A 14,443-nucleotide genomic window follows, 5' to 3' on the forward strand; every position below is an offset into this window, starting at 1 on the left:
TTGAAAAGCCAATGGGTGCCCTCCTAACACTGTTGCATATTTACACAGATCCTACTTGACCCCTTCCCACTTAGCCAGATATCGCACAAATGACAGTACTCTGTCCTAGAAGTGGGGAATATAGCGATACCTTCTATCATTTAATTTGGCACTGCTCAGTTATACAGGGCTACTGGTACCACGTAGTTGAATTCCTGCAGGACCAAATTGGCTCTCCTCTCGCATTATGCCCTAAGCAATGCCTATTGAGCATGTTTCCTGGTATTGACAAATTCCTTCACATCTTCCTACAAGAGTCCCTATTTATGGCCAGAATGTTAATTTCCCAAAAAGGGGCTTAGAGGGTCGCCTCCAACTATCTGTGAATGGATGGCTGCTGCTAACTCTACCATACCTTATAAGAAAATGCTGTGTGCTCAGAGGGTGCCCCGCCGAACATAACAAAATATGGGACAATTGGCTGGAAAATGCTTCTACCTGAGATGTTGCGGATAGTGCTGATGTGTAGATAACTTCTGTAAGTTTTATTTAACACAGTAAGGAGGTGTGTGTGTGTGTGTGTGTGTGTGTGTGTGTGTGTGTGTGTGTGTGTGTTACTCATGGTTCTGTCAATGATACACCTATGGTTATGCTCTGAGACTGCACCAGTCAGTGAACCCCTGGGGTGTTTTTTCACTTGTGCCACTCACCCTAAGAACTACAGATGTGGTTGCATACTTGTACATTATATGCTATGCACTCTGTATTCTTTGTTTACTTTTACTTTTTTTACTTTCAGACCCCATTCACACCTGAGCGTTTTGTAGCCCTACGCCTGAAGCTACAAAACGCTGGAGGGGAAAAAATACATTATTCTCAATGGAGATGGTTCACATCTCCACTCCAAGTCGCCTGAAGCTCAAACAAGTTCCGGACCCTTTTTTGTTGCGCGAATCGGGCTGATTTGGGCGTTTTCATTCCCATAGAAACTAATGGAAACGCTCGATTCGAGCGTTTAGCGTGACAACGAGCGTTTCTATGGGCGTTTTGACGCTGTATCTGCTCAATGCTTAACATTGGTGACCTTTTGCCCTGCACAAATTCGCGACAAAACGCAGCAAAAAACGCAGCGAATCGCGGTAAAAAAACGTCGCGAATCGCGGTAAACGCTTGAAAAAGCTACGCTCAGGTGTGAATGCAGCCTCAGTGTTTATTTTTGTGGTTGTACCTGCATAGGCCATATTGTATATTTTGTCATGCTTCTCAAATAGAGAGTTGTTTAATAAAACAAAACTGCAATGGGGGTCTTTACTAGGGGTGTGCATCTTCACTTGTCTCAGGATTCGATTAAGATTATCCTGTCAACAATTTGATGCATCGCGATTTAATGCCCATGGTTTTTATCCAAAAATTACATTTTATTTTTATTTGCTCTTAGCGCAACATCCTATTTGGGGAGGGTAAATCTCTCATAACCATCCCAAAAGAGGGCTAGAAATGTATTCACTTTCAGTTCATTACAGAGAACAAAGTGTGCCATTCTTTACATCTAGAGGAAAAACAGGGCTTATTTGCTGTAAGAGCTGTGAAAATGTGGAATAGACCGATATTCTCACAAACTAGTTCTGGGCTGCTTAGTAGATTATTTTAACAAAAAGACCTGAAATGCATTCCTGTCCTAAATGCACAAAATAGAAGTGGCAGAGGGATGGGATCATGCAGAGCGAAGGTGGTGGGGGGGTTGTAATCTGTGACACTGACACTCACCTGCTCTGTGTCGATTTCTCCCTGCTCCATGCTTGGTGTGTCTCTGCCTCTCTTCTCCCCTTCCAGTGCCTCCAGTGGTGCCTTTCCTGATGTTGGGGTCTCATCAAGCTCCTCCCCCTTAACTCTACTGACCGTCAACTCATCAGGTGACTTTCTGCTCCAGTGTCCATCTCACTGCATACTGTGGTGGAAAGGGAGGGGGCTTTATTCACCAGGCCGGCTCTGCATCTGTGTTTCTCCGGGAGAGGCAGAGCACTGGATGGCGTCATTAGCGATCGATTTAAGCTGACTGTTAAGTATTGATGCAGAATCACAAATGGTCTGAAGCGTGATGCGATTATATTCAACACCCCTAGTGTTTAGTGGCAAGGAGTATACATCATACACTTTTTGTGGATTTGCAGTGTTTGAGAATGTTTTGTGTTTAATTTAGCACATTGATCACTTTCTGCCTTTTTGTCTCTATAGGTATTTGCATGTTGCTGACAGTACTTGAAGAACAGGCCATGGCTTCATTCTTGCTAGGGCCTAACAAGCAGAACGATTTTATGCAGTCTATTCTTCACGTTATGGAAAAGCAAACAGAAGGTTAGTTTTACCATGTATCATTGTTAAGCCAGTTTACCGTGTTTTCAAGTGAGGCAGATTGTGTTCCAGTGAGCAGGAGCTCTGCTCACAGATCCCCTGCTGAAAAGAGTAGAGTGGGAGGATGACCCATCCATGTCTGCTCAGTTTCTGCAGCGCGGACACAGACAGAACCTTGTCTTCTCTATGGGTAGCTGTGAATAAACACTCCTCTATTTTCTGAGAACTAACATTTTTTTTCTCTCTTATATTTACCGCCCGACACAGCTCCTCTCTGTAACAAAATGGGTTGTTAGCCCTACGCTGGAGATTACTGGGCAAGTTGTAATACAACGCTTCAAAACTTTTAGTTACGTCCAGGGGGCGGTCTCTAGGCTACAATCCCCACAGTGTGCCCTAGCAGCCTCAGTTTTATTTTGCCTAGTGAAGGAGATACACCTAGGAACCCTGCGGGCCCATAGGTCCGTGTGGGGTTTTTTTTTTTTTTTTTTTTGATGCAGAAGCTTGCCTTTTGACGCAAGATGAATGATCCTGTGATCTATCAACACCCGGCTGGGTGACAGGATGGTTCACTTATCCTTGTAGTCTCCCTAGTCCAGCCATCGAGCGTGTGCAGGTTGCAGCTACGGCTCGGCAGGCCACGACATGCCTCAGCTCCAGAGGTGGTCGTGAGCTTTTATGCTCCTGGGCATACATATGACCGTGCTACTGATGTCTGCGTCGCAGTATGCCAGGCCAGTAGACTTCCCTGTACTGATCAGGAGTTGGCTACAATGGAATGTCTCCCAGCTCTTCAGCACTAGTAAGTACAGCTCTCCCTGTCTAGGCGGGGGGGGGGGGCTGTACATGTACTGAGCGGTGTGTGTCTCCTGGCCTGTCACCCGGGTTCTTGCTGTGCTGGGTGCCTGGGTCCTGTGTGCTTTAATCCCGGAGGGTGCCTGTGAGGTTTGCCCCTGTGTTGGTGCAGCGCTGTGTCTGCCACATGTTTTTCTTTCTGCCTCTCATAGCGCTGGCTGGCGGCCATTTTCAGTGTGGGCAAGGGGCAGCATGCTTCTGGGCTTCAGGCGGCCATTTTCCCGGTGATTCCCTATTCAGACACTGGCGGCCATTTTCTTGAAGCCGGACCATGTTTTTTGTGCTCTAGCAGCAGCTCCTGTGCCCTCAGCTTCCTGTTTGCTCATCACAGAGTGCTGGGAGGCTTTCTGTGTAATCTGGACATGTGTTTCAGATCGCTCAGCAATCGTTCACCAATTGTGCTGATGGACTGCCACCGACACAGCTTTGGCCCCTCTGCATCTTTGAGCGCTAGGGATCTACAGGCACTGCTGTAAAACAGCGCAGAACTCCTCAGGGCGGTGAGTCCGGCGGGTTAGAACCCCTCAGTCAGCGGCAGCAAGGAGTGTGGTACTGTCACTGTCCGAAGTCCCCTTCGGGTGGCAGACAGGGTAGGGTCAGCATGGCTTCAGAAACTGGTGTTTCTCTTATATTCACCAACTGACACAGCTCCTCTCTGTAACAAAATGGGTTGTCAGCCCTATCACTGGAGATTACTAGGCAAAGTTGTAATGCAACACTTCAGAACTTTTAGTTCTGCCCAGGGGGCGGTCCCTAGGCTACAATCCCCACAGCCTGCCCTAGCAGCCTCAGTTTTATTTTGCCTAGTGAAGGAGATGCACCTAGGAACCCTGCGGGCCCATAGGTCCGTTTTTTTTTTTTTGTTTTTTTTTTTGCAGAAGCTTGGCTTTTTGCGCAAGATGAATGATCCTGCGATCTTCTATCAACAGCTGGCTGGGTGACAGGCTGGTTCACTTATCCTTGTAGTCTCCCCAGTCCAGCCATTGAGCGTGTGCAGGTCGCAGCTGCGGCTCGGCAGGCCTTGACGTACCTCAGCTCCAGAGGTGGTCGGTGAGCTTTTATGCTCCGGGGGATACATATGACCAGGCTACTGATCAAACAATACATTTATTTAGGCAAAAAAGGATGCACTTACAAGCAGAGCATAACTTAGGCGTTATGTTATCAAAGCTGGAGATCACGGCATCTCCACAGGCTTCCTGCTGTTTTGCTGTCCATCAATCTCCTACAAGCGTAATGATGTCAGCGTCACTGGCCCCACCCTACGCATTTCGTCATAAAGGGACGTTGTCTGGGGATTGGCCAAGTTGGGTTCTTTTTACCAAGCTTCTTGTGTTGCCTTTCTGTTATTTGGGCTATAAAAAAGGAATCCTCCCACTGCTCATTATTTTGAGAGCTGCCTAAATACCTTTCCTTCACTATCAAATGCCTAAAACCAGACACAATGGCAGCAGGGTGTAGTGCAATAGAGCCTGCTGCGTCTCACTATTTTTATCCCTTTCTACCTTTTTTAGCCTGATTTTTACCTAGCCAATTCACTAAAAAGACTGATTAATTACATTCCTACCTTAACTTGTTTTAATAGGTTTAGCTATGGATTCTCTGAAAAAAATCTTCAATTCCTTCACTGTATTTTAATACCACAATAGAAGCAGTGATTTAGGATTGGTGGAACTGGGGCTGTAATGTTGCTTTGAGCACTGGGTCCTGCGCGGGCACTCATGCCAGCACTTTATGCAGTGCCTGTAGTCAGCTACAGTGGGCCATACAGGATTCGGGGAAGTAGAATGTACACCACTCCAAGGCTGCCTGCAAATTAAAGATTTCTTGATACTGCTGTGGCAAGACTGGGAGCCTGCCAAGGTCCGCAACCTGGGAAATCCATGCAACAAAGAGAAAAGGTGGCAGATCCAGAAATGAAGAAAAATGTGTTGGTTTTTTGTAGACTCAAAGGTTAAAAAAAGACACACAAGGGATCCACACTGTTCAGCAACCACATTTCACACAAAGTGCTTAATCATTGCATACAGGACTTAACTCGGTGCATTAATAAAGTCGGGCCCCCTTCCGTGTTTTTTTTTTTTTTTTTTCTTTAATTTTGTTACATTGCAGCCTGATACTACAGATTACATTTTTTTTTTCCTCCTTAATAAACACTCTGTACCCCATAATGCCAAAGTGTAAACAGAATTTTTTTTCTCACATTGTATTCACAGGGTACTCAGTAGGGGCACTTAACAGGAGGGAATGGCCAGGGGCACCAAAGAGGGACCCAAGAAAATAACTTTTTAGTATCACTTTTTAAAGTGAATAACTCAACACAAAGTTCACTATATGAACCACTTATGTATTTATACATGTTGATCATATCCCCCTTAAAGGGGTTGTAAAGGTAATTTTTTTTATTTGCTAACTAGCTTCATTTTAAGCTAATGCAGTGCTAGTTCACTTGCCTGTTCAGCGCAGCGCCCGTGCCTTATTTTTATTTTGCACTAATCTTCACTGCCCGTCTTGACTCCTCCCCCTTGCTGCCTTCAGACTTGCATTCCTAATTGTTAGCTCGTCTTGAGTTTCTTAGAAAAGAAAACAGCAGCAACTTCAAAACTTTTTTAAAAACAACAAGGTAATGTTGAACCAAACGATATAGTAGACTATAAAATTACTGGCATTTTGGAATTGTTAATATAACATAGTAAAGTCTATTTAAATCGTTGCCTTTACTCTAGTCATTCAACAGCATGCATTGTGTGTTTCCTCTTCCTACACAATACAAACACGCCCTCTTCCCACAACATTGCCTAAGCTGTAATATTAGTTTCTCTTACAGCTCCTTTATTCTTGACCATTGGGTTGTTATGCCACCTTCAGGAAAGGACTAGGCAGAACATGTACAAAAAACAGAACTTTCTAGTTCCACCCCCCCCCCCCCCCCAGGGGCGGTCCCTTCAGCAGTAACAACCCCTCAGCCTACTTCCTGAAGCCTCAGTTTTTTTTCTGTCTAGTGAAGGAGATGGACCTAGGGACCCTGCGGGCTCATCGGTCCGGATTTTTTTTGCAGACGTTTGTCTTTTGCGCAAGATTAAGACCCTGTGATCTGCTATCAACAGCCGGCTGGGTGACGGGCTGGATACCCTTATCTTTGTAGTCTCCCCAGCCTGGCCAGCGAGCGTTTGCAGACCATAGCTATGATGGAATGTCCCCAGCTCGTCCGGAATGCTAAGTAGAGCTCTCTGCCTCGGTGGGGCTGAGCAGCAGCTGGGCATTCCCTGGGAGGTTGATTCGGGGGTCCCTCTCCTCCCTCATCTCTCCCTGTCCATATCTCTTTTCCGCTCCCCCCTGTGGGGGATGCTGCATGGGCTGCTGAGCGGTGTGTGTGCCATATAGATAGGGGTCCCCTGGGGGGCTTTCACCTTTGGTGGGGGGCAGTGCTGGGTGTCTGTCTGTCTCCCCGCTGGGTGTCTGGAGGTCTGCTCATGCTGATCGCTATAGTGCTGTTCTGCTGCCATTTTCTGTCTTTTTTTTTTTTTTTTCTTCTTCTTCTTCTCACTGTCCCTCCTCTGTGTACAGTTGTTTGGTATGACTCAGGGAGAAGCATGATCAAGAACCATTTTACTGTAGTTCGGTGGCCATATTCCCTGTGATTATGTCCTTCTTTTTTATATTGGACGCTTGGCGGCCATTTTCTTGTAGCCCAGCTGGGTTTTTTGCCCAGAGCTGGTCCCTGAGGGCTTAGAACAGCACGGTTTCTTCTCAGACACCTGGGAGCTGACACAGGCACGACTAGCTGAACGGTGCAGAACTCCGTCAGGGTGGCGAGTCCTGTGGTTGGGGCCCCTCAGCCTGCAGCAGCTAGGAGTGGGACTATACACCTGTCCTAAGTCCCCAACAGGTGGCAGACAGGGTGGGTCTCCTTGACTCCCTGCAATTGCAACCGGCTCGTCTGCAAACAGTGCAGTGCCTTTGGACGCCTTGTCGGGGGTCCTGAAAATGTTCCTTGCCAGGATGGAGGCCATGTGCGGGCGCAAGGTGGTAGAAAGCACCCCCCCCATCTTCCAGGGAAACCTCTAATGCAGACTCGGGCCCTGCTGAGACTGGTGGCCCCTGCTGTCGTTTCAGATAATGCTGACCAGGACCAATCGGACAGTGAGGATGAATCCCCGTCCGGGTCCGCGCAGGAGAAGCGCTAGTTGGAGCACTGATCACAACTGTGCAGGATACCCTGAAGATCAGGATACAGCAGGTCCTTCTGCTGCAGTAGTGGTCCCTGTAGCCAACACCTGACTCATTTCAATAAGTTCATATACAGGAATGGGGGCGACCGCAATGGACCCTTTCGGTCCCAAAATGCATGGCGGTGCGTTACCCCCTTGTGGAGAGCATTCTGCAATAATGGTCGGCTCCTCCGGTCGTGGACCCCCCAGTATCCAGGCTAGATAAGGTAACCACTATCCCGGTAGAGGGGGCTCCTGTGGTTAAGGACCCCATGGGCAGGAACCGAGGCAGTGGCCCATTCCTTATTTACGGTTGGGGGGGGTCAGCAATACAACTAGTAGTGACCACAGCACTTGTGTCGCAGACATTTACTGAATGGGCTAACTTTTGCATTGTGAATTGGAGAAGCAGCAGGCTACTCCCGTCTGCGTGGAACTAGCAGACCAGTTAGTGCACGGTCTTAAGTACGCTTGGGACGCGGCTCTGGATACGCTTCCTCTGCTATCCAGGGGTTCAGTGTCAGCAGTGGTGCTCAGGCGCCTGATTTGGCTAAAATTCTAGTCGGCTTTTTTTCCCGTCAAAAAAGCCTTGATGGATCTACCCTTGGTGAGCGGCTCTTTGGATGACATTATTAAGAATGCCACAGGTGGGAAGAGTACCTTGCTCCCACAGGCCAGGAAGGCTAAGGAGCCACGCCACAGGCAAGGGCCCTCATTTTCTGCTCAGGAGGTTTTTTTCGTCCGTCCGAGACTTTGGTTAAACGCTCCCAGTCCAACAGGACGACCCGAAGGACAAAAGCCCCTGGAACCACAAGCCTGGTATACAAAGTGTCTGCTTTTTGTGCAAGATATTGATCCGGTGGTCTGGTATCAACAGCCGGCTGGGTGACGGGCTAGATAAATATAGATCCTTGTAGTCTCCCCAGCCTGGCCATTGAGCGTGAGCAGGTCCTAGCTACGTGCTGGATCAGCCACGACATGCCTCTCAGGCTCCAGGGGCGGCCGATTTGCTATATGACCGGACTGCGGATATCTTTGTCACAGTGTGCTGTGGTCAGCAGCCACCCTGTACTGCTCGGGTGTGGGTCTGTGATGGGATGCCTCCAGCTCGTAGCTCGTCCAGGCGGTACAGCTCTCCCTGTCTCGGCAGGATAGAGCACCTGGACATTCCCTGGGAGGTCGATTAGGGGATCCCCCTGCTCCCTTTTCTCTCTGCCTGTCCCGGTGTCTCTCCCCTCCCCCCCCCCCATGGCTGGGCTGTGGTGCGGTGTATGTACCTGGGCCAGGGGTCCTGGGGGGGGGGGGGGCCTCTGACCCTTAGCTTGGGGCTGCGCTGGCTGTCTGTGTCCATGTGCTGTCATCTGTCTCTTTGCTGGTGTCTGTGGGCTCGGCATGTGCTACTGTTTTAGTCTCTGGGTACAGCATGGCTGTTGGCATTTTCTCAAAGTCTGGCGGCTTTTTTCCTAGAGTTTTTTTTTTCCTATACAAGAACGGTCGTGGCCATTTTCTTGTAGCCTCAGCACGGTTTTTCTACCCAGTGCTGGTTCCTGTGCCTCAGAACAGCACGATTTTTACTCCTGGACACTTGTGACTGACAGGACAGCAATCAGCAACAGCACGGTGCAGCACTCTGTCAGTGTGGTGAGTCCAGCGGTGGGGCCCCTCAGTCTGTTAGCAGCTAGGAGAGTTGGACTGAGTACCTTGTCCTAAGTCCCCAAGGGTGGTAGACGGGGTGGGTCAGCATGGCGTCAGAAGCTGACGTTTCTTCCCCAGATCTCCCTGCAATTGCAACCGGCTCGTCTGCAAATAGTGCAGTGCCCTTGGACGCTTTCTCGGCAGTCCTGGAATCGTTTGTTGCCAGGGTTCTGTCCACAATTCCGGTAGAAGGGGCTACTGCATTTAAGGACCCTACCGACAGAGCTAAGGCAGTGGCATGTTTATGGTCGTGGGGTCAGCGCTACGACCGGTATTGTCCATGGCATTGGTGTCGCTTACCCTTACTGACTGGGCAAAAATATTGCACTGTGAATTGGAGAAGTAACAGTCTCCTCCAGTCTGCGTAGAACTAGCAGACCATCTGGTGCATGGCCTAAAGTATGTCTGTGATGCAGCCCTGGATAGACTTCCCCTGCTCTCCCGACCATCGGTATCGGCAGTGGTGCTACGGCGCCTGATCTGGCTGAAATGCTGGTCTGTGGACCAGGCATCTTAAAAAAAAAAAAAAAAAAAAAAAAAAAAAAACTGACTGATTTGCCCTTCTTTGGTGAGCGGCTATTTGGAGCTTTGCTGGATGACATTAATGTCCCAGGTGGGAAGAGCACGTTGCTCCCACAGTCCAAGAAGGGTAAGGAGCCACGCCACAGGCAAGGGCTCACCTTTTACGCTCGGAGGCTTTTTCGTCTGCCCGGAATGTCAGGTAAGTGCTCCCAGTCCAACAGGGTGACTGCTGAGGGACAAAAGCATCCATGGTCTCTCAAGCCTGCGAGCAAAAGTACTACCGCATGAAGGTTTGCCCCCGCCCAATACTCGGGGGGGGGGGGGGGGTCACCTTAAAGAGTTTGCAGCTCATGTGGGCCTCTCTGCTGTCTGACCAATGCGTCTGCAAACTGATTTCGTTGGGCTACAAGATAGAGTTCCTCTCTTGGCCACCAAACAGATTTTTTTCCCTCCAGTATACCTTTACTCCTAACTTGCCGGGAGGCCCTGTTTGGGGCAGTAAGGGACCTGCTCAGATGTGGGGTGATAGTACCTGTTCCAAAGCTGGAAAGGTTTCAGGGATTCTACTCCAATCTGTAGTCCCCAAAAAGAAAGGGGTACATCCAATTCTTGCGGCAACATGGGATCGCAATCCCGGGTTACCTAGACTACCTTCTGCTGAGAGCAGCTTCCGCCTCAGAATTAAGGGAGGATGTGGCAATCACCATGCAAACCCTACAGGAGTTTGGGTGGGTGCTGAACCTAAAGAAGTTGGCGTTAGTGCTGAATCAGCGCCTGGAGTACCTTTGCTTACTGCTGGACTCCGTGGAAGCAAGAGTGTTTCTCCTTTAGACAAACTGCATACTCTCCGAGACGCGGTAAAGTTGTTGATGACCCGCAGGTGGTCGTCGCTGCATTTCTGCATGCGAGTTCTGGGCCTCATGGTAGCCTCCTTCGAGGTGGTACCGTACGCCTAATTTTACACCAGAGTCTTGCAGAGGTAAACCCTGTCCAAATGGGACAAATCTCCGTTATCCCTGAATCGGCAGATTCGGATGAGCCAGTTAGTCAGGGACTCTCTTCTCTGGTGGCTGAGGTCTCCGGCCCTGCGGTCTGGAAGATTGTTCTTACCTCTTCACTAGACAGTGATCACAACAGACACCATCCTGACTGGCTGGGGTGGAGTGCTGGGCATACAGTTGACCCAGGTCGTGGGAGGAATTCCAGTTACAGATCAACGCGCTCGAGCTTCGAGCGATCAGGCTATGTCTCTCCACATGGTCAATGAGGCTACTAGGGCGTCCGATTAGGATCCAGTCCGACAACGCCACGGTGGTGGCATATGTCAACCATCAAGTAGGAACAAGGAGCTTGGCTGCAACATGAGAGGTCACTCACATCCTCCAGTGGGCAGAGCGTCATGTCGGCCATATGCATCTTGGGAGTAGAAAACTGGCAGGCGGACTACTTAAGTCGCCAGATGCTGGACCCAGGAGAATGGTCATCGCACCCGGAGGTGTTCAGGCTTCTTTGCCTGCGGTGGGGTACACCAGATGTGGATCTCTTGGCCTCTCTGCTCAATCGAAAGATGCGGAGGTTCGTGTCCAGGACAAGAGACCCTTGGGCGGACGCGCCAGATGCTTTGGTGGCTCCATGGGAGCAGCACCGGCTGATTTACACCTTCCCTCCGCTCAAACTGTTGCCACGTCTGCTTCAGAGTGAAGGCCGAGGGGATTCCAGTGATACTGATCGCCCCAGATTTTCCCCAGGCGTCCCTGGTACGCTGACCTAGTACGCCTGGTGGTGGATGCTCCTTGGTGGTTGCCTATGCGAGACGACCTTCTGTCACAAGGTCCGCTGGGTTTAACGGCATTGCTGTTGAAAGCCAGGTGCTAAGGAACCGAGGTCTGTCGGACTCGATTTCCACTATGCTGAGGGCACAAATCTTCTTCTCTGAAGATATACCATCGTACGTGGAAAGCTTCTATCTCCATGTGTGAGGAGATTGGGTGGCGTCTGCACACCTATTCCATTTCCAGGACCCTGCTATTCTTACAGTGAGGAGTGGATCAGAAACTGGTGTTAAGCACCATCAAGGGACAGATATCAGCCTTGGCTGTCTTTTTCCAATTACCCCTGGCGTCTCGCTCATTGGTAAACACCTTTCGTGCAAGGGGTTTGGCATGTAGTCCCTTCGGTGCGACCACCCCTACCTCCATGGGATCTGAACCTGGTGCTATCGGCGCCTCAGAAACCCCTGTTTGAGAACATCAGGGAAATTCCCTTATTGACTTTCTTAGAAAGTAGTCTTTCTAGTAGCTATTACATCGAAAGTGTTTGGTGCCTTTTCTGCGCCCTCCTAGGTAGCAGCTCTCTGCGCCTTATGGATGTAAGTAACCTCAAGTGTCAAAAGTACTAGTAATCACTAAGCAGCTACTGTATTTATTTTTTAAAAACTTTCAATCAAAGCAATGAATAAGAGAATCATATACAACATCAATACTCTAAAATATTGCAGAAGCGCTCAAATTCTGTCCATTAGAATATTATGAACATTCCGTGCCGTATTTCAAACATATATATATAAATGCAGTCCCATAAAAGTCTCAGAACACACACAGGGAAAAGTGGTTTTGTGTGAAAGGATCCTTGCTGCCTTTTTGTCTGAAGCTTCCACCATATATCACCACGTGAGGTAACAAAGTTCCCCCAATGGGGATGCACTCACCAGACCCTGTTAAAATGCAAGCATTTGAATATAAGGATCTTTGCTTTTTCCACTTTCTCCCTGTTTCAGACTGTCTCCACCAGATGTCAGCCAAGCATGGGGTGGGTTCCCATCATGTACAAAACACACAGGGGCATCCACATAGTGTAAATCTATTTTACTTTATTGACAATAAACCCCCCCACACATCCAGTTCTGCATACCAAACTTAAAATTTTTAAGAGCAATGAATAAAAAGTGCACTGTGCCTTTAGACGTTTTCTGGTATTTTCTTTCTCCAGCAAATAATAAGAGCTTCACAATAAACCAATTTATCACATGCAATAGCACTCATGTGGTTTATGCTTTGAGATGTCCTTGTGGCTTGCTCTATATAGGTCGCACTAAGAGAAAACTCAGAATAAGAATCACGGAACATATCCATAATATAAGGATCAGCTTCAAGAATCATAAAACCACTTTTCCCTCTGTGTATTCTGAGACTTTTATGGGACTGCATTTATATATATATGTTTGAAATACGGCATGGAATGTTCATAATATTCTAATGGACAGATTTTGAGTGCTGCTGCAATATTTTAGAGTATTGATGTTGCATATGATCTTATTTGTTGCTTTGATTGGCTATTACATTTGCCAGGAGGGTTTCTGAGTTGGCGGCCTTGTCTTGCAAGTCACCATATCTGGTTTTCCACAAGGCTAAGGTGGTGTTGCATCCGCAACCTTCTTTTCTTCCAAAGGTGGTTTTGGCTTTTCATCTCAATGAGAACATTGTGTTACCATCCCTGTGTCCTAGGATGACGCATCCTAAGGAGGTGGCCCTCTATCCCCTGGACGTAGTCCAGGCCCTAAGGGTATATCTGTCTGCCATGGCTCCCTTCCGGATGTCAGACTCTGTTAGTTTTGGTGGCTGGTCCGAAAAAAGGGCTCCTGGGCTTTCCGACATCATCAAGCGGCTGTCTCCCAGGTGTGTAAGGCGGGAACTTCTGTTCACACTTTCACAAAGTTCTACAAAGTTGATGTGAGCGCATCTTCAGATGCTTGTTTTGGCCGCAAAGTTTTGCAGGCGGCTGTGTAAAGGTAGCACTTTACACCTTTTTCTTCTCTTTTAAGAAAAGTAAAAATTTTGAGGCGTTTTTGATGCATACGTTGGCCACAGGTTCTGGTGCTGCTGTCTCAGATGGAAACTCCTCTGTTGAGTCGTGCCTCTGGTTGTGGGTGAAATTTTATGTTTTGCTGTTTCCGCCCCTCGTTCTGATACTGATTGGGGATGTCCCTACGGGGACTTAATGGAGCCATGTCTGTCAATGAACGAAAGAGAAAATAGGATTTTTGTACTCCCTGTAAAATCCTTTTCTCTGAAGTTCATTGACAGACACAGCACCCACCCCTCCTATTTTACGTTTTATACTGCTTGTTGGCATACTGAGCTGCAGGAAGCAGGCTAAGGGGTTATAGCCAGAAGGACCACCACCCCTTGGGCGGAACTGTACAGTTCTGCTGTTTTCACATGTATTGCATGTTCTGCCTAGTCCTCTCCTGAAGGTGGCGTGATGACCCCACGGCCAAGATTTAATGGAGCTGTGTCCGTCAATGAACTTTAGAGAAAAGGATTTTACGGTGAGTACAAAAATACAATTTTTCCTGTTTACACCATGATCAGCTGTGATTGGCCACAGCTGATCACACGTTAAAGAGCCTCCATCAGAGGCTCTTTACCTTGATCGGAGTTGCAGTGTGTCAGACTGACACACACAGCAGCACCACTGATCACCACGGTGTGTGATATCCTACTGGACATCAAATGATGCTCAGTCAGGATAACTGAACCACTGCCCAATTCTGCTATAGGCCAGATGAGAAGTGTTTAAAAATAAAAACTTTAATTTTGGGTGTAGCGTTGCGTGACTAATTGTCCTTCAGCTTGAGACAGCGTGGAAATCTGAAATATGGTCTGGGCAGGAAAGGAGTGAGTGTGGTTTTGAGGTGGTTAAAGGTACCCTTCAGTCATCTCTTGTAAAAGTAATAGGTTTAATTTTTACATAACAACTTGACAAGTTTTTGTCTACTTGCCTTTCAAAATTTTATAAAAACTGTGACCTCAACCCAAAAAGATGTATTG

General features: G+C 48.1%; 1 protein-coding gene across 1 annotated transcript in view; it reads left to right on the forward strand.

Annotated features, from left to right (window-relative positions):
• The window catches only part of SETX (senataxin), a 251,608-nt gene that overhangs the window by 64,368 nt on the left and 172,797 nt on the right, over window positions 1-14,443 (forward strand). Inside the window, 1 exon segment of the mRNA XM_077486163.1 lies at window positions 2,215-2,334. Coding sequence (XP_077342289.1) covers window positions 2,215-2,334 — 120 coding nt within the window.

This window comes from Lithobates pipiens, unplaced genomic scaffold (genome assembly GCF_037356315.1).
Source record: "Lithobates pipiens isolate NorthernLeopardFrog02 unplaced genomic scaffold, aLitPip1_a1.2 Scaffold_1, whole genome shotgun sequence".
Taxonomy (NCBI): domain Eukaryota; kingdom Metazoa; phylum Chordata; class Amphibia; order Anura; family Ranidae; genus Lithobates; species Lithobates pipiens.